The sequence below is a fragment of the Pelmatolapia mariae genome, linkage group LG17 (genome assembly GCF_036321145.2).
Source record: "Pelmatolapia mariae isolate MD_Pm_ZW linkage group LG17, Pm_UMD_F_2, whole genome shotgun sequence".
Taxonomy (NCBI): domain Eukaryota; kingdom Metazoa; phylum Chordata; class Actinopteri; order Cichliformes; family Cichlidae; genus Pelmatolapia; species Pelmatolapia mariae.
This window is the reverse complement of record NC_086242.1, coordinates 4,812,640-4,839,796: the sequence shown is the minus strand read 5'-3', so window position 1 is coordinate 4,839,796 and position 27,157 is coordinate 4,812,640. Positions and strand designations below refer to the sequence as shown.

Genomic DNA, 27,157 nt, shown 5'->3' with positions numbered 1-27,157 from the left:
TCTAGTTTGCAATGTGTCTGCATTTATAAGTTAGACGCTGAAGCTCCAGCAATACTTTATTGCTCTTCTTTGACCAGTGTATTTGACCAATAATTTATAGCTTAAGCCTAAAGCGCTTCAAACTCTCAAGACTTTATGTTTTTCTCTGTGCACCTTGGAAGTAGGTGACGTTGTGCCACGAACCTCAGCTCTGTTTAAAAACCAGATGAAAACCTTCCCTGCTCACTGCGCATCCATTCATCCTATTTTTATTCTAGTGTGACTGAGCCATTAGCTAGCTATCAGCATAAAGGTTGGAAACGGTGTGGAAACCTTGGGTTTCACTGTAGTAAAGCTAGTAAAAAAGTACAATTCGGTACTCTGAAATACTCTTTGTGCTCTCAGAGTGTTAACTAGTGAACATTAAAAGGGTTACAATGGCAGATGTGTGAGCCCTAAGACTTTAATCAGTGTAATGGGTGCAAAAAAGGAAAAAGAAAAACAATTCATATCTCATTTTATTCATGAGTTTAGTCCATTTTTAGATATTCTTAACTGAGCTGAAATTTGGGTGTAAAAGCCAGGTTTAGTGTAGCCACATCACCAAATGTTCTGTATTGATGGTGTTCTGATTGTTGATAAATAATAATAGAATGAAAAACAGTAGTGGTCCTAAGATTGAACCCTGAGGCACACCCTTGGTTGCACTCGTAGAGCTAGAAGTAATAATTTCTGTCTTTACATACTGAGCTCTGCTGGACCATTTTCAAACCATTTCAAACTGTTTATTCAGACAGTCTGCGTGGGCAAGTATTTTAATATTGTATGACATGTGTGCCAAAAGCCTTTGAAAGGTCAATTTAAAAGGACTGCAAGATTTGTTTTTTAAAAATACACATGGCACAAATACATTTGTATTACGCTGCTTGTTGCATGCAAGGTGATGAGCACCTCGACCATGAAAATTACTGGAGAGTTACAGTTTTGATGGTGTCAGCTAGAAGGAAAGCCAGGCAGTACACACACGTATGAAACCAGCAGTCATATTTATTTCGCAGTGAAGGTGGTGGAACACTGCATTCTTCTTCAGTGCCACTTTTCCCAAAAATTTCACACTGTTTCTCCAAGGTTAAGTAACATCTCTGTTAACAGTAGGAGGAGAATCACTCCTCCGGCTGTAAACAGCTGAGAGACAATCACTTCTCAGCATAACTGCATAACCCCTCTGCTCTCTGAAGCTGACAATATCCGAAAACGCAAACAAAAACAAGCTGCTGGAAATCAGGGATCTCAGCATCTGTCAGAGTGCTTGCAGAGTTACTGGGTGCTGCTGAAGAACAACATTAACCCCCAGCAGATACACACCGCACGGTTGTGTACTTCTGTGTGTCAGGGCATTGATGATTTTGCTGATTGCCAGGTGAAAATACAAACTGAGAAACATTTTTTCATTTTACAAGAAATAACTGCCACCAATCAGAAAGATGACTCAGTAATGGCAACTTTCAAAATAACACAAAAGTTCTTCATGTTCTGCAGCGGTGCCTAGTTCAAGATTAGTGGCCATGTGTCTGTGTGGTTTGTGTGTTTGTGGTGTGGGTAGACTTTCTTGTACTGTAATTATCCTGTCAGATGGAGCAAACCTGATATTAGTCCTAATAGGCCAGGGCTTGAAAAACGACAACAGGGAAAAACACGGAGCAGAAATCCAAACATACAGTCATGTGAAAAATTATACAAGTATACATACACATCATAACAAAAGCTAAACTAATTTCCCCTTGTGAGACAATAAAGAATTTGAATTGAAATTGAATTGAATTGAATTGAAAAATCATCTGGGCCCTAGTAGGTCTTAGAGTTAGGTAAATACATGAACAACATATGAGACATTTAAAAACAATAACTTGGAGTAATGGTTTTCTATATGACTTTATCAGTGTCTCACATAACTGTGGAGGAACTTTGGCCCACTCTTTTTCACAGCGTTACTTTAGTTCATGAAATGTTTGTGGGCTCTTAAGGTCCTACCACAACTTTTGGATTTTGACGCCACCTTGATTCTTTTCTTTTTCATCCATTCTGTTGTAGATTTGCTGTTGTACTCAGGATCATTGTCCTGTTGCATGAGCCAAATTCAGGAAAGCTTTAGGTCAGGGGTGGGGACCTCCAGGCCTCAAGGGCTGATGTCCTGCAGGTTTTAGATATCACCCTGGGTCAACACACCTGAATCAAATGATTAGTTCATTACCAGGCCTCTAGTGAAATTCCAAGACATGTTGAGGAGGTAATTTAGCCATTTAGATCAGCTGTGTTGGATCAAGGACACATCTAAAACCTGCAGGACACCGGCCCTTGAGACCTGGAGTTTCCCCACCCTTGCTTTAGGTGTTGCACAGATAGAGCAGATTTGACTAGAATATGCTAATATAGTAAGGAGTAAATGCCTGCAAAGTGCCCAGGTTCTTTGGCCGCAGAACAAGCCCCAATCATTACCCCTCCACCACCGTGATTGACAGTTGGTGTGAGACATTTGTGCAGACATGCTGTGTTTGGCTTTCACCAAACACGGTGCTGTGCAATATGGCAAAACATCTCCACTTTGGTCTAATCTGTTCAAAGGACACTGTTTCAGAAGTGTTGTGGTTAGTCAGATGCAACATAACAAATCTATTTAAATATGTCAAGTGTTGGAGAGATCCTAATTTGAAGAGGCAGACTGTTTCAAACTTTAGGCGCAGCAATCGCAAAGGCCCGGTCTCTTCTGTGTTCTAGTCTGCTTCTAGGAACAATCAGAATCAGCTGACCTAAGATTTCTAACATTAGTGTAACATACAGACGATTTGTCACGTCCCGAGGCATCCCTCAGGAACGCAAAAGGTAACCTTCCGATAGATTGATGCTCCCGCCGGTAACACACGTTCCAGCCATGTATTCTAGCCCTAAACCTAACCTTAATCCTAACCCTAACCTTAACCACAACCCTAATAGTGTTAGATTGTCTTTTCCAAAGCAATTAAAGTAAAATAAATGTACATGTGCAGATTGAGTGAAAAACGGTTCTCTTGTTTCCTCCTTTTTCCAAACGCGTAACATAAAAATGTGTTGGGTGGCTGAAAGCGTAACATACCGACGATTTGTCACATAGCATACTATGTGAGTGAGAACGTGTTGAGCATTAACATTAACATGGTAACCGAGGCCTGAGATATAAAGTACCAAATGTATTCTGCAGCAGGACACTGACCCCAAACACACAGCCAAAGTCATTAAGAACTATCTTCAGCGTAAAGAAGAACAAGAAGTACTGGAAGTGATGGTATGGCTCCCACAGAGCTCTGATCTCAACATCATCGAGTGTGTCTGGGATTACATGAAGAGACAGAAGGATGTGAGGAAGCCTACATCCACATAAGATCTGTGGTTAGTTCTCCAAGATGTTTAGAACAACCTACCAGCCGACTTCCTTCAAAAACTGTGTGCAAGTGTACCTAGAAGAAGGCAAAGGGTGGTCACACCAAATATTGATTTGATTTCGATTTCACTTTTGTTCATTCACTGCATTTTGTTGATTGATGAAAATAAATGATTAACACTTCCATTTTTGAAAGCATTCTTTGTTCACAGCATTTTTTCCTCAACTGCCTAAAACTTTTGCACAGTACTGCAGCTATTACAGACCTGAACAGACTGCACCTCTCCTTGACCAGAACAACTGCAGTGTGCTAATTATTATTTTATTTATTTATTTAATTTAATCCAACTATTTAAACTTTTGTGTAAATAGGTATGTATGTTTGAATGTGGGTGCTCTCAGTGAAGCACAAGCAAATTTCATTGAGCTGCAGTTTTCACCACACTGTGCAATGAAAATAAAGGTGATTCTGATTCTACTTGTACAGAGGTGGTCACACTTGCTGACGATCAGCTAATCACCTGCATTTGATTGGGATTGCTAGCATCTGGCTGAATTTCTTAGTTTTTCACCCACTACTTCTGCATTTCAGTATATCTTTTACTAAATGAACGGTGCTATATGGGGTGTTGTTGTTAACGTGAGGGTGTATTTACCTGAATTTAAGAGCTGTCGAAGACTACGTTATTTTTTAAATTATGCTTTGATATATAAAACCTCTGAACAGAGAGAAGGTATGCTTTCTTTTCCATAATTGTGGGGTAAAAGGAGAAAAAAATGAACTTTTAACCTTTGACTGGCTCAGAGGGGAAAAAACAACTCACAAAATGTCGTTTAATATGAATATTTATTTAAAAATCAATAGTTCAATACAGAAATAGTCATCTGTTATATGTATTATCAGACAGTCAGTACTTCAACCATGCTTTCTCTGATTAATCACGGTCTCAAAAAAGTACAAGAATTTTTTTTCCATTATTGAGCTTGTGCAAAGAAAACACACTAGAAAGCAATAGAAACACTGACACAAAGTAGATAACGATCAGTTCCTTTGAACAGTTCATTTTCCAGAAGAAGGCATCGCACAATTCCAAAAAGATCAGTCAAAGATTTAAGGCCATTTTGTACAGTTAATTTTCATATAGATTCGTATATTTCAAAACACTCAGTTTTCAACAAAAGGAACTGGTGCATCCTTTGTAAAACTGTACATGCAAACATAGTGCACATTATTAAGAAGATATGACGAGCATACGATACATTATTTGGATATCTTTAGTAAACAAAGATCTTACGTGTGTTAACACCTCACATGATCTAATAAAACACGCTTAGAAAAGGCGCCTCACAGGCACACGCGCGCACACACACAAACGCACGCTCACGTTCGCGCAGTATACATCAAATGCGTTCACACATATACACACTTGTGGCTTCACGAGGCTTGTCAAAGTTAGTGAGCCGTGGCAAAACAAAAACTGTATGGAAGCTGAGAAAGGTCCGAAAATATGATCCTTACTTACATATTATTCCAAAGTAAGAAAATGAAAAGTAAAAGTAGTGCTTAATTTGAAATATTGGAATTTGAATGGCTTGAATTTGTAGTTTTCTGTTTTTTCAAAGTCTAGCAAGAAAATTTCAAGTTTTCCAATTTCCAGAGCTTCAAATTCAATTCTACATTCAAATGTCTGCGTTTCAAACCTGGTTTGATTTTAAAAAGTTGAAAGTTTCTATCCTGAATTTCACTAAACCAGGTCCAGCAACTTTTTGTTGGGTTTTGTTGTTTGTTCATCAGTAAACAAACAACGAGAAAAATGGCCTAAAATCCTAAAATCAGAGAAAAAAACAAGTTTAACTATAAATGAGGAATTTAAATGACACATTTACCTGAATTTCATAACGTTTTAGATTATGGTGACAACATCAAGTATTTAAATCAGCTCATAATTGACAATTTTACCCATATTGGCTGGTCTTTTCATGAAATTTGGTGAAATTAAAATTAGGGAACAGATGTATTTTCCAACCTGGAAAGTTTTTAATGATGAACGTGTGACTACAAGAGGTAGTTTGTTGTTCAAATAGCATGGGTTTAAATCTGGGCAGCCAACTGAAATTGGGATTAAAGCCAAGCTGTTGTTGTAGTCTGCAAACAATTCAAGTTGTAGTTTACATCCATGTGTGTCCAGACTCATATTATGTACAGCCTGTAGCATATCTGCAAGGAATCTAACAGGTGGGCAACTTCTATTAGGATCATCAAATCAGTATCTGACTCATCATCTCCCTGTTTGGCACTGAATAATGGTCAAAAGTGTTTTTGCTAGAAAACATTATATCACAATAAAGTTGACTTTTGACACTTTGGATATAAAAAATCATCATTTATTCCCATTATGAAACATTTGTTGTTGGTGGTATTTTTTAAGTATGAATTATATGGCCAAAAGTGTATTCACAGGTCACAGTGTGTTTGACCTTTAACCACGCAGTTCCACCTTAAGTCTAAGTGGATGTTTGTGTGGAGTTTAAAGAAGCAATATTGTTTTTTTAAAATTGCTTGGTCCACAGCTGTCACCAGAGACAAGGCAAAAAAAAAAAGAAAGAAAAAAGAATGGAAATATATAAGTGACCTGTTGAAAAGGTTTATTCACATTTGCCTCTCTATCACTCCTTTTAGGTTAGATTTTTAAACCGTAGTGTTTCAACTACTGATGAAAAGCTGTATTTATAGGCAGTCCTGGTATTTGCAAAGAGCGTTTCTTGCTCTAGTAGTTCAGGGAACTTTTCTGTCTTTTCAGCAACCGGCTATAGCAAACAAATTCTATCTGCTCCAACAGCTTAGTCCAGGATTTTGCAATGTATCATGCTGTGATGACCTTGAGGTCCACCTAGGGTTTGATCAGGTGCTAACTATGTCTCTGTTTGCTCTGCAGGGACTGATTAGGTGACATAGAACGAGCATAGAGGTGCCCTGTCTAGGCAATGAGCTCTTAATGTTGAATTATTATGCTTATTTATGCTTTCAACTGAGCAGTTGGCCACAAGAAGCCTAAACCAGTACACACACATTCATTTGATAAATTCAGCGAAATGGAGTTTCTGCTACGGTGACAATACATGGGGAAGACTGTAAAAAAGAAAGAGAAATGTGAGAATGCAATAAGAAATGCAGCAATGTACAGTCCAGTCTCACAGCAAAATGTAAAATTGTCACAAAAAATAGTTTGTTCATGTTCCTAGACACAAACTATTTTCTTTTGTTTCGTTTTTGTTTTTTTGTTTTTTTTGAGTGATAAACTGTACGAATTATGTAACTATTTTGCGCCTGCAGCACCTGTGGTTCAGACAACTTAGTAACAATTGTATTTTAATGCAAACTCGTTTGCCTTTTAAAATTAGTAAATGAAAATTTTCTTTGTATATATGTCACTGGATACAAAAATAATATTGTGAAAAGTCCTGTTGGGGAACGTGAAACAACCGTAAAATTAGTATCCAGAAACACAAATCAAAAGAATTTGTGACTATTTCTCAAACTACCGTGAGGCTGCGGTGCAATGTATAGTATTCCAAAGTATGTAAAAAATTCCAGTTACAATTTTTTATTTATTTATTTTTTAGTGTTGCTTTCATGGTTACTCCTTTTTACAAGGAGATGGAGATAGCACATGAATATTAAAATGTTGCATTCCCACTTAATTTAAATATTGTATCTACTGTTGTTTTAAAAGGTTATTTCAATCGACATCCATATCTCAATCCAAATCTCCGCATTCACACACACTTGTGACAAAAATAGAAGACTTTAAATTGGAAACTTGTCGAAACGGTGAATACAACTTGCATGCGTCATCCTCGTTCATATGATTAGCACATATAAATACACATCGTAAAAACAAAGCTGTATCAAAGCTAAAGGTGTAATAAAAATGCACTCAAGTACAAACACACTACACCCACGCAAAGAAAAAATATAGGGAAAATGTGTTTTTCTCTGCATTTTTGACCACTGGGCTCTTTTTGCTCAAACAGTATTTTGTTTGAGAGCAGCTGCTATTGTTTTACACATTGGGCAGGAATATGTGACAACACGATGAGACAAAACCCCTGGGCACGTGCGCATCCTGCTGCCAAGGCAGTTTGTAGCGGAAAGACAGACACAGAGAGACAGGGTAGCCATGTTTCCATTCAACTCTCAAGTAGTGCTACATAAACAGCCAAAAGGATCTTCATTGAGCTTGGATGGGGGATTGATAAGTAAAAAATAATAGGGTCAAAATATGTAAAAACCTAATATGTAGCTAATATTAGCCACATTTTAATTTTTTGTTGACTTCACAGTCATGCTAACAGCATCATTCTTTTAAAATGCTAACATTAAGGCTGCTAGCATGTTCACAATGATAATGCTAGCATGCTAATGGCTAGCAATTAAGCTATTTGAGATACTCACCGCCTTGGCGTGTAAGCATATTAACAGTCACTAATTGGTGGTAAATATAATTTGTTTTTAATGATACTTTTTCTTTTTTTTGTGACTTTAAATGTATAACAACGTTACACGTTAACATGGGAGTTTTCAATCTTTATCAAAGATGCGTGTTAGCTAACCAACTGTGCTGTTCCTTGAGTATTTAGCGTACATTTCTTTAGGATGAACAGAGAGTCTAGGTTTTTTAAATAATTTCCAGTCAAGTTAAATCCTGTATGAAGGTCATTATATTACTTGAACAAAAAAATAAAAAAAATAAATAACTAAATAAAATCCTTCTTATTTCTGATTAGCATAAAATTCTGTTTTTTCAATTAAACTAGCTAAAAAAGGCTGGATGGAAAGACAGCTAAAAGTGACAAATGTAGAAAAGAAAGGATTGAGAGAGATGGACAGATAAGGTTGAAGAAGATAGACGAATGAAGATACTGGCAGACAGACACTCATCCCCCACAGACAGACAGATGGATAAAAGAGGTAGTGCAGGGCCACTATATGCATGCAGTTGACTGAGGCTACACTCATGCAAAAGTTTAATACAAACACTAGAATACAGTACGGTACAGTACAGCACAGTACAGTACGGTACAGAAGGGCTACCAGGACCTGCACTGCTGCTACCTGGCATGGATGCCAGGAGAGAGAAAGAAAGAAAGAGAGTATTACAAGCTTCATATTGAAACTATATAAAAGTATCAACAGTAAAAATCCTCGTTAGCATTTACTGTAAACAATGAGTGATTTGGAGAGAAAGAGAAAGAAAGAAGAAGTTGTATATGTCCAGTTATTTACAAGTGAAATTACTGCTCATTTAAGATCAAGTAACTCTTTCATTTGTCTGGAGACATTCTCTTTAAAAAGTAAGATCAGCCGTTTTATACTGCTTTCCTTCATTTCTTTCTTATTTCTGCCACAATTTGAATTGAGACTCTCTGAACTTTCTTCAAAATCTTTCCAAGCATAAAATAAGCAGGTAAAAAAAAAAAAAATCCAGACAATAACAGGAATGCTTGACAGTGGAAGTAAACAGACTCTCATTTTCTTTTCCTGCCCTCAAAAGCATCACTCTCCTGGCCCGGCATGCAGCTTTCTGAACACAAGAAAGACCACTGTGATCCACAACCACAAGGCATGGAGAGCGGCTTTAAGGAAATGGAAGTATTTCGCGTGACAAGTTCAGCGAACCCCTGACTCCAAAACCTTTTCCAGCCTTGCTCCTCAGATCTGGGTTTGGATGGGTTGCCCAGGTGGTGTGTATGGAGGCGGCGCCGGTGAAGGCTTTATCCCACGGGTCCGCATGTAGGAGAGGAACTGGTCTGGAATCTCAGCCAAGACATCTTTGGCGAGCCGGGCCATGCTTAGGATGTGGTTCCCCGTACGATCGATGTAGTCCCTGAACGGGACAAACTGAAAGGTAAGAGGAGGAGAGAGATGTTAAAAAAGCAGCAGGAAACAGATGTTGGGACAGGAGTTCGTTTGAAGAACAATGCGAAATCAAACATATATAGGTTTTATAGGCACTGCAGGCTTGTCAGGCCATTTCCTCTTGCATGATTCTACGCGTCATAGCCATAAACTCTTAGCTAGCTAGCCAGCTAAGTCAGCATCATAGGCAGTGTAAACAGTGAACCCATTTTGAAGCTTTGCCATTAGCACTTTAAAAATATTACAGTTATTGTTAACCAAGCAGAGCTGATTATTTCCTTATTGATTGTTGGTCCTGTTGTAATTGAATGTAACCCTACCAAATAAATGACTACTATCTGATTTCCATGTGGTTTTACTGTATTTGATGTCGTTCTGCACGGAAACTGACCAGTTAGTCATGTGACCAGAGCTCAAACATCTGTCTGTCGCTTCTAAGACTTTCTGAAGAAAAGCAGTCATAGAAAGTTCTGTCTGGATGAACAAAACTTGCACTTTTGCCATTTCAGGCAATTCAACAGCTGAAAGCTACAAAGCTTTTACCGAAAACGCTGCTTTAAAAATAACTTTATGGAAGTAGGACCAGCCAACTGATAGGACTTACAGAGGTGAAGATATCGGTGAAATGTGTGGGAAGACAGTTGGGTTTTGTAAAGAGGGGGAAAATGAGAGAAGTCACAGAGGGGATAGACGGCAATAAGGAAGAAAAGCGCAGATGGAGAAGAGATTGGGTGAAAGGAAGAGAAAGGGGGGTGAGACAGAAGAAGGAGGGTGAAATATGGTGGGGTGGGGGGGAGGGGGGGAGCAGTGGGAAGAGCCACACAAACGAACGAAGAAAATGAAGAATTTGAATTAAGTAATACTATTCATCTGCTTTTTGTTACAAGTGGGAGATGTACTTGTGAACTGCAAGATTATTTTTGTAAAAGTACAGCTGTACAGCTCACCAGGCTAGCAGCTGCCTGCGAGAAGAATCTCGCAGCCTAATTAAGACGCTGCAGAATCGCCCGGGCGGCTGAAACTCTGGCGTGTAGCTGTGTGCCGATCGGGCTACAGCAAATGTAAAGGTTTCGCCTCAACTGGGGTAAAGAAAGGTCCGAATCTGTAACATCACCTAGCTGAGCAGAACATGTAGAAAGACGAAATGTGCATTTTTTCATCCAATTTTTCATATTTTTCTGAGACTTTTAGGTAATAGAGTCTCCTGACACCGTTTGGGGCTGCTGGAGTGAGAAATTGAGCAGTTGGAAGCTTTGAGATAAGGCGAAAATACAAGCCAGCAGCTACATAACAAGCACCAGTTAGCTCTAGGAAAAGTCAGGGATTACTGGGATCAAATATTAGGCTGCATAATTTATAGTGGTGCTGAAAACATACGTGTATCCTAAAACACCAGTCACCGTATGATCACTGAAGTTGTTTCACTTTGCTGAAATAAATCTTGTGAATCTCTCTCATAATGTCCCTCCAATGGAAGACAAAGTCACATTTTATATTTACTTAATGAGATGTTGTCACCTGCAATCACAAGATCACAAATGGAGACAATTTGTGCTGGAAACACTTGCTGCAGAAGTTAAGCCTCACCATGACACTTGGGGTTATTAGCTTTCTGATAATGAGATCCTGCAGGCTGAGCTGGTGTAATGGTCCCGTACAGAAACTTAGTTTTACACTGCCACCAGGTCTTTTTCTGCATGGAGCGCTTGTGTATGTGTATGTGTGTGCTTGAGCTTGTTAAAAAAAAAACCTAACTAATGAGCGTGGCTCTGAGAGAGGGTGCGAGAAATAAGAGTACGACAGCGGCGGCATAAAGGTCACGGAGGAGGAAAACGTGACTTCTCCGTGTTGCAATCAAACAAGTGGTTTGCTGTGAATGTTCGCTTTTCTTCTACTTCTTTTACTTCGATGCTAAGATTAAAGCTGCTTTGGGATTACCTGCAACCGTGAAGTGATCCCCTGCAGCAGCACAAACAGGAATACAAATAAAAGGGAAGGCAAAGAACGCCTGGCTGAACTGGATGATTGAAGGGATGGGTGAATTAATACTGCACGAAGTACGACTGTGACTTTATACATTAAAAGCACATCTATGTGGCTCCTTTGCTAACCTAAATGACTTTTTAAGAATAAAGAACTAAAGCACACAGGCAGCCGCTGTTGTGGCTATGTCGAAGCCACAAGGGGAAAATTCTGATCTTTCTGCGCTGCACAGGTCCATCTTACATGACTACCTGCAGACCCCACAATGCCCTAGGCTTTTTAAAATGGGCATTAGGCCAGGGGTTAGAGCTGAGGTTCACTGTTCATTCACTTTAATGAGGAAATGAGACTGAGTAAAAGATGGAGGGGATGGTGATTTGGCTCCTCACTGTTACTGGGGAGCCTGCCATTATCTCTTTGTGTGTGCGTGTGTGTGTGTGTCTATTGCCATCTGGGGTCTGCTGCACCACATGGTTGGTTCTGTCTGCTCATACCTCCCAAGCCCAATAAAAATGCATAGGCCCTGAGTTTGGCTGGAACTGGAATTTTGTTGGGAATGTGTACTGCTAAAACATCAGCTCCTGGTTTGTCAGGTGTAAATGAAGTACCTCGTAGCACAGGTATTGTCTCTATCTGAACTCAAGAACTTGATGCTTAAAAAATAAATACAAACTTTTGCCGACTCGGTGACAGAGCTCAGTTGGAATACTGGACTGGGTTAAAACACAATCTCAGCTTCATATAAAGGAATGCGTGGAGTACCAGGGGCACGGAGAGAGGCACTTTAGCTTTGCTGGGTCAGTGTGTGGGGGTTTAAGTGTAGGTTCCCAAGGCCTGCTGGAGGTCAAGGTTCCTGGTGGTTAGGAGATGGTTGGTTGGGCCAGGTCTGGGTGTGGGTTCCAAGGGACCTGTCGGGGGTCTTGGTGGTCAGGAGGTGGTGTGGGATCCCTGCTGGAGGTCCATTCCCAGGAATGGTGCCTGTCTCTGCATGTCTTTTATCCTGTCTTCCTTCTCTCACCCCAACTGGTCGCAGCAGATGGCCTGGTTCTGTCGGAGGTTTCTTCCTGTTAAAAGGGAGTTTTTCCTTCCCACTGTCGCCAAAGTGCTTGCTCATATGATTGTTGGGTTGTTCTCCTTATGTATTATTGTAGGGTCGACCTTACAATATAAAGCACCTTGAGGCAACTGTTGTTGTGATTGGCGAAGTATAAATAAAATTTAATTGAATTGAATTGTCTCGTGGGCAGTTCTGCTCCGTGAGGATGGGGCTGGCTCACACCAATTTGACTCAACTCCACTTTCCAATTAATATTCACAGGCTTTATTTACAAACAATCATTTGGCATGCAATCCCAGTCAGGGGACACCTGTATGACCTGCATTTAATACCCTTAAGACGTCTGTATACTCACTTTAAATATACTGTCACAGCAAAGCCGTCAGAACACAGAATGGACCGAAAACGCAGACCCAAGACAGTGACACAGGTTAGTGTAATGAGGATGAGTAACGATTTAAGAGACTGAAGGCAGACCGCACCTGAACGATGTCCCTCTCGGCGTATCTTCCTCTAGAAGAGATTCTGACTTCATCACCGTCTAATTCAACCATGGCTGTAAAGATTAAAGACAAAACTAAGCTGGCAGCATTTTTTCCTCCAAAAAAATCAAATCAAATCAAGTTTTGTTTTTTTAACCCACATGTTTCACGATCTTGTTGACTTACCATCAAATTCTGCAGGCCCTACTCCCACAATGATAATTGACATCGGCAGGCAGGAGGCCTAAACGAGAGCGAGAGGAAGAACAATTAATATTTCAAAACATTCAAAGCTGTGAAAATCTTTACTTGAGTGTAACACCATGCGTGTTCACCCGTGTTGGACACTGTGGAGGTTTTTCTTTAGTAAACAAATCATGTCACATTCATGTCTCGCAGAACACATACAATATGTGTGATCATGTGTGTTTTCCACCCCCGGAGCGCTGCGTGGGTTGAGCCATCACTGTAATTAATATTAGACATGAGACACTCAACTCGCTGACAACTAACAAATGACATGTGCTCGTGTTGTACGTGGGCGCATTCGTTCAAGTGTCACAGAGTGTGTATGCAGTCCATCGGTGTGTGAGTGTGTTCAGTGAGTAATGTTATGACCTCAGGCTGTAGAAAGATAGATGATGTTATCAAAACATCTCGCTTATTTTTTTTGCTCCCTGTGGTAGAGGTCCTCATTGGGTTTCTAATTCTGCTCCGCTCACCCCCCCCTCATATCTCGCATATATCTGCCCCCTTTTTTTTTTACCCAAGCCTTCTATTTCTCTCGTCAAACCATCAAACCCCCTGTCCTTTGTTGCTTTCACAGGCCCTGAGATGGATCAGTGGTTTCAGAAACATGGCTTACTGTTCATTTTGTTTGCATTCTGTGCGACTCTGGAGCTGGCTTGGACTTGACAGCGATGGAGAGGATGGTGCGAAGGTGAACAACATGCTGGCAAAAGCAGCACAGCAAACACACACTATAACAGAAGGAACTGCTGCCAGTCATGGACGTCATATCAAATGCGAAATTCTATTTTTTATTACATTCCCCTAACTGTGCACAGTTTACATGAGTTTTCACACCTCTGCTCATTTGCACACAGTTTTGTCTCGACTGTAAATGTTTACAATCCAGAGTATTTTTTTATGTTTAAGATTTGGTACACACTTATATCACCAATAACAACAGAAAACTCTGTGACTGCTACCTGTGCACTATAGTGCACTAACTCTGATGTGTGAAAAGCACAGTGTGACTTGATGTACATGCTAACCCAGTATAAAAGAAGGATGCAGCCATGGCGATGTCACCCGCTGGGTTAGATCTCTACATTTTGAAACTTCAAAATTAGTGTTTTGGGAGCCACCACACAGATCTTATTGATGGTTTTTTGAAGTTACTATATTTGGACAAAAGTGCTGAATTATCTTGGTTTGCAAGCTGTCTCTACAAAGTGTACAGACATGCATTGCTCAGTAATAGTCTAATAGTATATTAGAATTTCTCTCAACCGAAGCACAAACCACGCAGCTATAACATTAATCAGATAATCCGTTAAAAATGCCCCAACAGGCATAAACACAGTAGAGAGGTCTACTTCAGTGAGTGAAATTAATAGAGGTGAAGCCTAATAAACACATATCAGAGCCAGCTCCCTGTGTTGGGAAACCTGTCAATTAAAACAGCCATGCTCCCAATCCAATTATCCAGGTGGATGAGCTTTAAAGAAATCATCCCACTCAGAATTCTAGAAATGAGGAAACTATCCACAGAGGCCAAAACTTATTCTTGTATCAGGCTATAAATATGCTTTTTAATGCTATAAAGTTGGCCGTTTTAACTTGAGATTCCATGGATATGGACTCGAGAGGATCTGCAGTTTTTGCCACTTCTGCATTTTCCACTCAGCAGGTTTCCCCCTGTTCTAACCCTCAGTGGTCAAAACTTCCATGATACAGTAATCATCGAGCACAAAGCAATTTTCATCTATTTAGGGATGGGAACATCATCAGTGCTAACAAACTATCTAGAAGTGTGAGAATTAAATTGTTGCACCTTTAGCTAATCAGGGTGTGTTTTGATGTTTGATGGTCGTAGTGTTGTGAATATATGCAAAATGGGGCAGCTAGCATGATGGTCACGGTCAAATACAGCAATAGTTATTAGCAATAGGTGCACACTTGCTGTTTTCGATCCAGAAATTCATGCACTATACAAGAGAGCTGATAATCATGTGGTGTACTAGATGGTGGATTATGAGTATGTATTATATATACAGTTTGTTAGTGAAACAGCAGTTATCTTTATGGCAGCCATAAAGTTTAATTAAGGGATGAATTGCTTCCTTCCTTGTTTGTCGTTCATGTTTTCATTATTTCCTCATTCCTTCAGCCAGTCTTTGGTTTTGAATGGCGTTGGCTTTATTTATCATTATTATAATGAAACTTTTGCAACTAATATTTCTTCAAAGAGTGAACTTTCTGAGGTGCAGGCTCAGGTGTTCACAGCTGCTCTGCACGTCCTTACATTGACAATAGATTCCTTGGTCTGGGCCATGTCTGAGATGACCCCGTCTGTGATGATGAGGAGCACAAAGTACTGAGAGCCATCCTTCACAGATGCTGCGTATCTGTACAAAAACACACAAAGAAACAATTTGTGGTTATTTCTGATCTCCTTACATGTTTTTGTTACAAATACAGCTCATTACTTGAGTAGATTATGCATCACACTGTGTAGTTTAGCGGCTTTATTTAATAAAGAGCAGAAACAGATCTGTGAAAACAGGGTGGTATTGATGCTCTGGATAATAGGATAACCTCATAATCTGTCAAACACATCTTTATGTCAGTTTCACAGATCCTTGTCTTATTAAGAATTTTAGCCTCTCTAGTGTTCCCTTTCACTCCTGTCTGAGTCGTGACCTGATATTATTCCAACTGCTTCAGTTCCTTTCAAGCATCACCTTTCTGTGCAGCAAGCTACGTCTCCATCTCCTAATAACTTTCACTATAGACCATCACAACTCTGTAGATAGAGGGATGAAATATAGCAAAACAAGTCGAGTCAGAGACAGCGAGAGACCAAGGAAGACAAAGTTGATAATTACTAAGCTGTATGGGGGAGTGGAGTAAGAGATAGAAGAAATGATAAATGGGGGCTGTGTTAGCAAAAAAAGAGATGCAGAGGCTGGACTGGACTTAAAAGAACTGCAAGCCTAAAGTTGATAAATAGGCCTTACAGCTGCAGAAAGATGTTACGTGTCCCCATAACAACTAGAGTTTAAAGTTTTTAATGAGGTTATGAGGAGGAATTTATGCAACGTGTTCTGATTAGTTTGGTTCTTATCTCACACAGTTGAACCAGGTCTGAGAGTTAAAACTTTTAGAGCAAAAACAAAGTTAATGATCTGCAGTCTGGCTCGGTGGAGGACAGAAGTTTATGAAAAATGCAGCCTTGTTTACGTCTCTGAAACGCTTAACATATTTATGTTTAAAGACTTGGCGATAGATTTTATGTTTTGAGCTAGAATACATATATATATATACATATATATATATGCATGCTGCAAGCATACATGCTGCAGTTTTGATTGGGTTTGTTATTTGAACTGAGGAGAAGAATATTTCAGGCACAGAACAAAAGCAGCAAAATGAACAGCCTCTATTAAATATTGAGTTATAAAACAGAATGTCAGCTTCACTTTGTTTAAATAACTGGCCTGGCTCTGAGTCAGGGGTAACAGAGCTGTGCTGTTTCTTATTGTTACTATTCAATTCAGTTAAATTTTATTTATATCGTACCAAATCACAACAACAGTCACCTCAAAGCCCTTCATCTTGTGAGGAAAAGATCCTACAAGAAATACAGAGAAAACCCCAACAAACTCCCTTTTCACCCGCTGGGCCCATGTCCTCATTTGAGGTTTGACAGCGGTTTAGTAGATAAAGGTGAAAGGCTTGGACATGAATTGAGCTGCGGTTTGGGGACTGGCGGTGGCTCACGGGCCTGGCAGATCCCCATGTACTACATAGAAGTGAAGAAGTGAAAGAATTGAAAAGGGGAGGGAGGGTGGGGCATGTAAACGAGAACAAACAGCTTGTAGGACTTGGGGAACCTACATAGACGAGAACCGGAAGGAGTGTGTTTGGAGGCGTGGTCCCGCTCCTAAAATTCAGATACTTTATCTCCAATTAACAAGAAGAAACCAGCAGAACCAGGCTCAGGGAGGGACACAAGACACAAAACATGCTGTGGAAATGCAGAGTGGTGTATAAAAATAGAGTAAGTGAAAATTCCAGCGTAATTACGGGGGGATTTAGGGTCAACTGATCCAGCTCTAACTATAAGCTTTTTATCAAAAAGGAAAGTTTTAAGCCTAATCTTAAAAGTAGAGTGGGTGTCTGTCTCCCAAATCCAAACTGGGAGCTGGTTCCACAGAAGAACGGCCTGACAGCTCTGCGTCCCATTCTACTTTTAAATCCCTACAAGCAATCCAGCAGTCAGAGAGAAGCGCTCTATTTGGGTGAAATGGTACTATGAGGTTTTTAAGATAAGTTGGGCCTGAATATTCAAGACCTTGTGCTGAGTTTTTGACTTTACATGAATCTAAAGAAGAGAAGCCACTATGGGACAAACATGCTCTCTTTTTCTAGTCATCGTGATATCTTTGTTCATGACTCCAAATCACTGAAAGGGGTTCAAAAGCTGACTCTTCTAACAGCCTGGGGACAAAATTCTGTCAAAAATTGCGAGATGATCGTCTCACAGTGTGACTGCTGCTACGATCTACAAACAGCGAACAGGAATACAGCATGAAAGAAAATGTTTGTCCAACAAAGAAGAAAATCTAGTTGCGTTGTGGCAGCAGAAGAAGCCTTGTGATTGTGTGATGTCTTCTTCAGATGTCCCTTTACTTTAGTTTGGTAATAGGTGTAAATGAGAAGAGGGGCAGAAAAATGCTTTCACCTTTCATCATCAGTCTACATTGTTGGCGTTTTTCAGAATATGGCAAAACCAGAGTGCGGGGGGTGTGGAGCTGCCTCGTGAGCATACAAATATTTGGAGATTGGCAAAATAATGCGAAAAATAAGATAGTGAAATAGAGAATTTTATGCTAAAAGAAACGTTTGGAAGAGCGAGTTCTCTCAGACTTTTCTATCACCGATACAGGCCGTCCTAGTCGATGTGTTTCTTCACAAGTTGAAATGACTGTGGTTCACGTTTGTGCTGCGTTTCCACAGATAATTTTTTGGTCTGTGGGCTGGGCAGGCCTACTTTTACATGAAAGGTAATGACTATCTAGAAATAAAAAATGATATTTTAAATGAAATATTTATAGAAATCTCCTCAAGATAAACACAAGTACAACCCGTGACACGCAGCTGGATTCTGCTGGACTTCCAGTTCCACGGAGCGTTTACTTTACAGCTGTGTGCGTGTTTGAGGTTGCTCACGCCTTGGTGGAGAGGACGGTCTTTGAATCATTTAACATGTCTGACTTGTTCTCTTTTGCTTAGTGGCCAGCTTCTAGACTTTGGTGTGCTGCTCTTCCTCTTGATGGTAAAGGCGGTTTGTCTGTTTCCTTTAGTTTAATCAATAATAAATACCTTTTGTTTTATTGCCAACTTTGCCACCTTGTCTCCTCTGAACACTTTTTTCTTCCCAACAATCACTGAATATTTTATATGACACATGGGTGTATAACCTGTGACCAGCTGCATCTCCGTGTGGTTCGGCAATTGCAGAGTCGGCGACCTCAGCCAGCTACAACGGATTGTTAAAGCAGCTGCCAAGATCATCGGAACATCTCTCCCTCTGCTACGGGACTTCCATAAGCGCTGCATCAGTAAGGCCTCCTGGATCGTGCTTGACCCCTCACACCCCTCACATGGACTTTTTTCTCTCCTTCCAATCTTCAGACGCTATCGCAGCATCGAGGCCTGATCCTCCAGACTGCGAGATAGCTTTTTCCCACAAGCCATCAGACTCTTGAACTCACTACCGGCTCTCCCACTCCCCCCACCTCACACACCCACACAAACGCCTTTGTAACCCAGATGCTGCTCTATGGACAATCCTGCTCTGAAGAATCCTGCTCATGGTCACTTTAAATCATTCAACCTGTAAATTGTAAACTGTTATCGATCCTTTTACCTTAGTCTTATGTGTATATATATATATTTCTCTTCTTATATTTATTGTTGTCTTTTGCACTGAATGGAACTGAAGCCTCATCGTCTTGTCTCTCTATATTCGGTACTGTATATAGCAGAGATGACAATAAAGTTTACTTTGACTTTGATAACACACACCACAACCTGGTGACAGGCAGTGCTTTTGGGCTAACTATGGAGTTTTCCTGCTGTACTTGGGCACTCAAAACACTTTATACAACATGCCTCACGTAACCTTACAGGCACCTTTTTCTAACATTCACACATCACAGAGCAACTTGGGGTTCAGTATGTAGCCCAAGGATACAAAGGGATGCAGAATGGAGCGCCAGTGATCGAACCGTCATGGCTTTATGCTAAGCTAAGCTAATCAGTTGCTGTCCAGTGGGTTGGAAAGGGCTCAAATACTACATCAATCAGTAATCGAAAATGTGCAAAATACTGAACTCATTACAAGCTGGTTAGGTATCTGTGTTATGCTCTATTTGTATGTGTAAGTACACTATTAAGATGTGAGTAAATTATCTCCCAGATATGAAAAGCAACCTGACGAGAGACCTCGCTATAATTACATACTTGCATGAACAGCTTCTTAATGTATTTTTCTTTTGGAGGACTTTGTCTTGATCGTCCAACTGCTCGTCTTCCCCCGCAGCATAAATTACGTTTCATCGGTACACAGACACAAACAAACACGCAATCATCCGTCAGGCACCTTCTCTGTTTGTGTCCCGAGGTTTTTCTCCTGCACTCTAACTCTTCTTAGCTACATTGCAAACATCTGCTTCAGAGAGCTCATTACAGAAAATCTGAGAACACATGTTGAGTGTCGGAGTGAAATGTACTCTCCGTTCTTTCACGCGTACTCAAATGATATGAAGTTCATTTTAAAGGAAGTGATGACAATTACGACAGCGTAAAACAGCGCGCTCAGCGTACAGAAAAGAAAAACCGAGAGATGTAAATCAGACACTTAAAATCACTGGTGCACGTGTATTACCTGGCCACATGGTTGATAACAGGAGAGAAGTTAGTGGGGCCATAAAGCTGAACCGACTTAAGACTCTGGTAGTAGGCTTCCATTACACCATCAATCCCTGCACAATATGGGTTCTGAGGGTTCCCGTTCTGCAGAGGAAAGAAGAAGAGGGGATTACCTTCCATGATTGACTCGAGATGCATTCAGCAGGGCCACAGGAAGAGGAGAAGCAAGTGAATCATTTATGTACTCTCTAGAGATGGATGTTTGGGGAAATCCCATCCGTTTGGCAACAACAACCATGCCACAAGTAATTAAAATCACCTTTCTTCCTCATTCTGATGCTCACTTTGAACTTCAACAGGCTGCTTATCCGCATGACCAGGTGTACCTAACAAAGTGGCAGGTGAGTGTATCATCAGTCATGACCAGAGATGGGCAGTAACGCGTTACTTGCGTTACTGTAATCTGATTACTTTTTTCAAGTAATGAGTAAAGTAAGGGATTACTATTGCAAAAAAGGTAATTAGATTACTGTTACTTTCCCGTAAGCATGCTGCTTTACTGCGTTACTAAACCGTGATTTTGTTTGTGAGTGTCACATGACAATGACGTAAGCATGTGTGATGCCCGTGGCAGCAACAGACGTATGTAGATCAATAATGGACAATATGGAGTGCAGGAGAGAGGACGACCATGCAGCGTTCAAAGCTTGGAAGTACTGACATTACTTTGAGTTTGATTCTGTAAAAAGTGACAAAAAATATTAGCGTCCTTCATTAGTATGGGAAGAAAACTTCTTTCTACAGCGAAAAATTAAACTTCGAATCTGAGCAAGTTTCTAGCACGCTGCCACGGAAATGTGAAATTCGTAGAGAAACCCCCGGATTCCCCCACTGACATGATCGCTGTGGCACTGGGCAAAGTTCCAGCAGTCCCAATCCTGCTAAACAGGTGACAATAGATTTAAGAGCGACAGGACTCAGTGCTGCTGAATCGTTGATTTTATTTAATTTTGCTGAGTTTTACCTGCATCTTTTTGAAAGAGTGAGAGTCAACACAAAACATTATTTTATTTTATAAGCTGGAATATGCAGAAAATAGGTTTAAATGTTAAACAAATTTCTTCAAGTCAGAGACAGTTGCATATAAAATTTTTGCTTGATGCATAAAGTTAAACGATTACAAGTTTTAAAAAGAGACTTTTTCATTTGATTCAATTTTATATGACGGATTATGCATAAAAAAAATTCGGCTGAAAGGTCTATTGCTTTATTCAGGTTGTGTATCATGTTTTTAAAAAGTAACTAAGTAAGAAAGTAACTAATTACTTTGAAAATTAGTGATCAGTAAAGTAACAGGATTACTTTCTTGGAGAAGTAATCAGTAATTAGTAACCAATTACTTTTTTCAAGTAAATTGACCAGCACTGGTCAGGACCTGCAGTTTATCCATTTTATATCAAGGAACCTTTAAGACAGCGGGATTTACTTTGAGACTGTTGGTTGCAACAACTTTCATTGTCAATTACACCATATATACACTAAAGACATATCTGATATTGCTTTTGACATTTTGGCTGGTTGTATGAAAAACCTTAGAACAGATGGTTCAAAGGTCACAGTAAATAAATGCAACCCTCAAAGGCTAGAATGACCCTCGAGTTATTCAAATGTAAAGCATAACTGAACATTTCCCACAACTCCAAGCTGAAGTCTGACTTTTCCGTGTGACTGGGAACATTTGAGACTCTCGTAAATGAAGACATTTTTTTGTGTTTTTGTTGACAGGAGCTGCATTAAATTCCACAATGTAAAAGAACTGACATTAAAACCTGAGCCTGTCAATTAGCTGGAAAACTCCTCAACTGCTGTGCTACAAATATGCAAATCTCCATAGTACCTGTCAAGCGTATAAATACGTAACACACCACTAAGCAGCAAATGGACCCGGAGATTAAAGAGCATCTACGGTTGTTTACCAGTACAGTGTTGTCGACTACGTTAGAATAATGCAGGCAAGCCACGAATCTACCTTTCAGCTTTGTGAAGTGAAAACCGTTCAGTGTGAATACAAATGAATAGAATGAATTTAAAAGTGTTTATGTAATTGTTTTAGGGAAATAGTAATTTTCCTCTCGTTCCCTCTCTTGCTCTCTCCAACACTAATCATAGGTCACCTATTATAAATGACTCTCTATTAACTGCAAATGGCTGCTAATTGCAGGGTACAAGTCTCAGTCCTTTACTTACCAGAGCAAACTCATGGGACACCCGTCCATCAGGTGGCAGTTTGGCTCCAAAGCCAAGTGCGGGGAACATCTTATCACTGTCGTAGTCCTGAATTATCTCTCCGACTGCCTTCAGAGCCATGGCGTAGGCATTCAACTGGTAGGGGCTCATGTAGTGGAGTGAGGTGGGCTGGGCTGGGTTACCTGTTGTGGACAGAGACAGAATCTTCAAAATCACAAGTAAGTTAAGTCCAAATTTGGAGATTTCCTTCCAGCAAGCACATAAAACAGACCAGGCCATCATGGATTGTCAGAAGCTGCCTGAAGTTGTAAATGATGTTTTACCACTTCTTGATTTTTCGCACTTCTTTGTCACAGAGAGCCCGTCCAAAAATAACCATCCAATAAATCTCTAGTGGTTCATGATGTGTAAATTTGTAGAAAAACACTTGAGTCATGATAGCTTCAGCGATGGAGTTAAATTAGCTGCTAATTACCTTACAGCGGCAAGAATGTGTTGCTTATTTTTTTTGATTTATCTATCCGTATGCGACTTTTTATATCAGTACGTGGGTTGTTTTTAATAAACTGTGGTGGCTATTGAGGGTTTTGTAATCGGCTGACAAGATCAAGTGCACCTCAGCCTCTAACACATTTATTACAACTACAGTCGAAGAGTTTTTATTTCATTTAATAGGACCGGCTCAACAGCCTCAATCGTCCAGCTACTACTGAGCTCAAGGGTAGATTGATAACACAGCCCTTTAATCACGGCCATCATAGCACGTTACCGCCAGGTGTGATGGAGAGGGCTATTAGGAAACACTTGATTCCCCCATCTGCATATATTTGAATAAATGCTCTCCAGGCATTCAGGGCACTCTGTGTGTCTAAATGTGTGTTTATGAGAAGACTCACCATTGGAAGCTGTGAAGTCGATGGCCACGGTGAAGTTAATCTGGGTCCTTGTAAGACAAAAACACAGAGATAGAGATAGTTTAAAAACGTCTGACCAGATTATGGCACTGGATCACCAGAGCTCCCATAATTCAGAGGCTTCGAATTCCCTCATACTGGCACTCAAGCAAGTAGCTGTGATATTTCAGTGAACAGTCGGAAAGCTGCGGATTACCAAAAAACATTAGGATTCATCCTTTAGAGATCATGAATGTCTACTTCAAAGTTAAAGTCGCTGGATTAGTTTTGCGAACAACTGGGAAGTTGTTATCTAAGAGAATGCGGAAGCAGTGAAGATGGAGGAAGACTGAACAAGACCAGGAAAAACAACACACCTCGGCACCCGGGATGAGAAAGTGGCACATCTCGCTTCATCAAAACATTTTTAACTTGTGAACCTGCAGGAACAGGATGTGGTTAGGAGCTCTGCAGGCCCACTACAGGTTTTTTCCACAGCAATCCTCACCTCGCTGCCGCACACACAAACACAAAAGACCCTTTGTCTACCTTACACACGTCTTAAGCACCCAGCAGCTCATCATCTTTGGCGCTGCGCGGGGGGGGGGCAGAAGAAGAGTGAGCGAGCGACGAAAAAGTTCATGACACATTTAATGATCAGCCGACACGGCAGGGGGGCTCTGTAGCTTTTTGGAGCACAGGACAAGCAGGGCGTGGAGCTTGCCCTGACATGTGTACAAACAAGTTTTAGTAACGAAAAATTACCAAAGAAAAAAACAAAATTTTCCCTCTTTGGGCTTAAAAACTACCTGGAAAAGCAAGTTCACTCTGATTTTTCTACGAAGGGAAAAGATCAGTCGCTGCCAGTCAGCTTTTATTAATTAGACTCTGTAGATGGAGCTGATTGAAATCATTGCGTCTTTGTGTGCTGTGATATATGTCGTTATACTTGCTAATGCTAAGTGTCACACTGCTAGCATGAAAGATTGAAATGATGGTAAGTCCGTCATTTGCTTACCTGCTTCACACTTCTGTGCTGTGAGCCTATCATGATGACTTTAACTCTTAGTCCTGTTTTTCAAGAAGCATTCAACTTTTTAAGGACTGTTTCTTACTGTATACATTTTTAACTGCTGCAGGTCAAACCTAGCATGAATGCCCAATATTAGCTTATCACAGATATATCAGTACAAAATGTCTAACATGAAGTTTTACAGAATGAAATCGATATTTGGAGCATTGTAGAAACTATGTAGTAACATAGTCCAGCAAAGTAGCTGCAAATCACATGTAGCTGAGTAGTATAACAAGATGAGGTGGTTTACTCAAGTGCCTTCACTGTGTATTGATAACTAGTTTTTGACGTGTAATATTTATACTATATTTAACCCAAATTAGTAGGAATATCAAGGAAAAAGTGCCTTTTTTCTGATGCAAGTACAGGAAGGCAGTGCCTCCTAAAGGCAAAGCACCAGACCACCAGCTTAAATTATGTTTTCTCTCTTTACTGCCCACCTTATTTCACTCTGTGTCACAAAAATCTGAAAGAGGAAGTCAAGTTTTGTCCCAGTAAACAGGCAACCGGTAATAATAAATAACAAAAAGGGAATGGCAGAAAAGGAGGAATGCAATCCCCAGTTTAACACATCTCGGTGAAACATTAGCGGAAGAAAACAACAATGCCATTGTTGCATCAGATGAGTCAGAACTATGATGTGCAATTTTAAAGCTGCCAAGAAAATAACAACAAAAGCAGGGACAACATCAGAAGCTCCAAAATGGGGAATATTGGCTGAGTCCTTTTCAGAAGTGAGTTGCAATTGTTGAGTCACTCTCATTGATTAGCATTATCAAACCTCCACAGTTTGACTGGGATTATTTTGTGCTGCTGGGTTGCAAAATCTACAGTTAATAGCAGGATACGAATGACGTCAGAGTTTCTGATTTAAGTGGAAATTGTGCTTCATGCTCAGCATCTATTAACCAGACACAAATCTGAGCAAGACTACGGTTTAACTGGCTTTTGATGATATTTCTGGATTGCAGTCTAAAGTTATAAATCTAAATATGAAGACATGAAGGTTGTTAGGCAACATGCTGGTTTCCATGGTATATTTCTTGGTCTAGACTTACATTCTGTCTGTCAGTGTCAGTCGACACACAAATAGTTTTAAACACACACACTTCATAAATAGGCCCTTTTTCTTTGTGCCAAAAATCAGCACACAGCAACTGCAATAAATAAATGATATAACTAGTAGAATATTTCCAACTGCAGTTATCAGCCATTTTTGCACTGAAAGCAAGCAAATGGAGATCTGCAGCAGAGCACTGCTACAGAACAGGTTGAAAAACAAGATTTTCTGGCAGTCATGATAAGGGATTTTCACAGGCAGTGGTCTTCACCACAACATCACATCACTGAGTTTCAGCACAGGGAGAAGAGCTGTGAGCTTAGCCTGTCTTATAAACTAAACCTTATCATTCACACTTCCCTTAACCTTTTCGAGGCTGTTAGCAGCTTTATCAAGTCATTATTTATTTATTTTTATTGGGCAGTCTACATGCCCACCTCTTGTCAGATTCCCCCAAAACTTCAGCAGACGTCTTACTTTTGGGTTTACTTGCTAAAGCAGAAGAGAACAAAGATCCCCTGTTGTATTTGTTCAGTCTGACTTTGTGATAATTGCACAATTTTATTGATGTAATTGTTACAGGGGTGCATGTTTACTTTTTGTATTTTCTCTTTTTGCGCACTACAGGTGGGATGTGGAAAGGTGAGGTGAGGCAATATTCAGGGATAGTGCTTTGTTGTTTTTTGTTTCAGTCAATGCATTATTTAATATTAATGACGTGTACACAGCTACGCACAGCAGATGGACAGTACAGTATGAACAAATACACCTGACAAACATCTGGGAATATTTATTCAGCAGTATTGGCACAGCAGTGGGTTGTGGGTGTTACCCATGCACAGTAAAAAAAATAAATAAAAATAAGATACAATGTATTGTTTTAAAATAAAGGAATTTTCCATATTAAAGTCTTAAGCATGTTTTTTTAGCCAACGAATAATGTACTGACTGAAAATTACAAAAACATTTTTTGTTTTTTTTAATGTATTTGTTGTTTAATTTATAATGTAACAGGTTAAATCACTAAAACCCTTTGTTTATCCTGTCATCCTGTGACAACAATGCAACGGTTTCTTCTTTGGACACGATGTTCTGTTAGAGTTCAACAAGTAATAGCTATGGCTATAAGATATGTAGTATGTCAGCAGCATTCAGGGTAAAGGAGGAATGCCTCTTTACCAACTGGTTTTCTGTCCGTCAGTGATCTTTCCCACAATGACGGAACTAGAAACAAATGTGACAAAACAGCGCACAGCAGGGGGAGCTAATGAGGGTGTCGCGCTTAACATTTAAATAAGATTCCTAACAGACTGAAAGAAGACTGCTTTTCCTCTACTAAAGACATTCAAGGTGCTCGCTGTAAATTATGTTTTTCAGCCTTTAAAAATGATAACAAGAGACAACTCCTATGACAAAATGTCCGAAAATGTTACGTTTTTGTCTTTTTTTTATTGTTAAGGTTGCCGTGAAACTTTATTTCTAAGGTGCTGGCTTTTGTGTAGTTCCACTTTATATCACATGAGAGTATAGCAGGTCAATGTGGCCTCCAGTCTGCCCTGAATCCAACTGAAGAAGAACACTAAATAAGCGACGGAAAGGCAGATAAAATTGGACAAATGTTGTAGTGACTCGGACAACAAACGGTGGCTAAAACCAACAGAAATGAACCTAACTGCCACTGAAGCAAGCCTGTAGAAATTGTACTTGGTCACAAGACAACGTAAAGATTAACCAAAGAATTAAGGCTCTTGGAGAACATAACAATGATGCACTGACAAAGTTACTTGTAGATTGGAAACATCAAAGCTGCATTAGAGAGCTAAACAAGTAAAAAGGCTTAAAGTAATTACATTTTCCTTTGTTCTTGATTCCTTTATTAATG

General features: G+C 39.9%; 1 protein-coding gene across 1 annotated transcript in view; it reads right to left on the bottom strand.

The window, feature by feature from the left end:
- Window positions 1-4,256: 4,256 nt before the first annotated feature.
- Window positions 4,257-27,157, bottom strand: part of LOC134647131 (copine-8) — a 105,684-nt gene continuing 82,783 nt past the window's right edge. The window contains exons 14-20 of the mRNA XM_063501323.1: window positions 23,144-23,190; window positions 22,248-22,429; window positions 20,017-20,144; window positions 15,367-15,469; window positions 13,023-13,080; window positions 12,837-12,910; window positions 4,257-9,296 (exon numbers count right to left, since the gene is read on the bottom strand). Coding sequence (XP_063357393.1) covers window positions 9,108-9,296; window positions 12,837-12,910; window positions 13,023-13,080; window positions 15,367-15,469; window positions 20,017-20,144; window positions 22,248-22,429; window positions 23,144-23,190 — 781 coding nt within the window. The 3' untranslated portion in view covers window positions 4,257-9,107. The remainder of the gene's footprint in view (window positions 9,297-12,836; window positions 12,911-13,022; window positions 13,081-15,366; window positions 15,470-20,016; window positions 20,145-22,247; window positions 22,430-23,143; window positions 23,191-27,157) is intronic.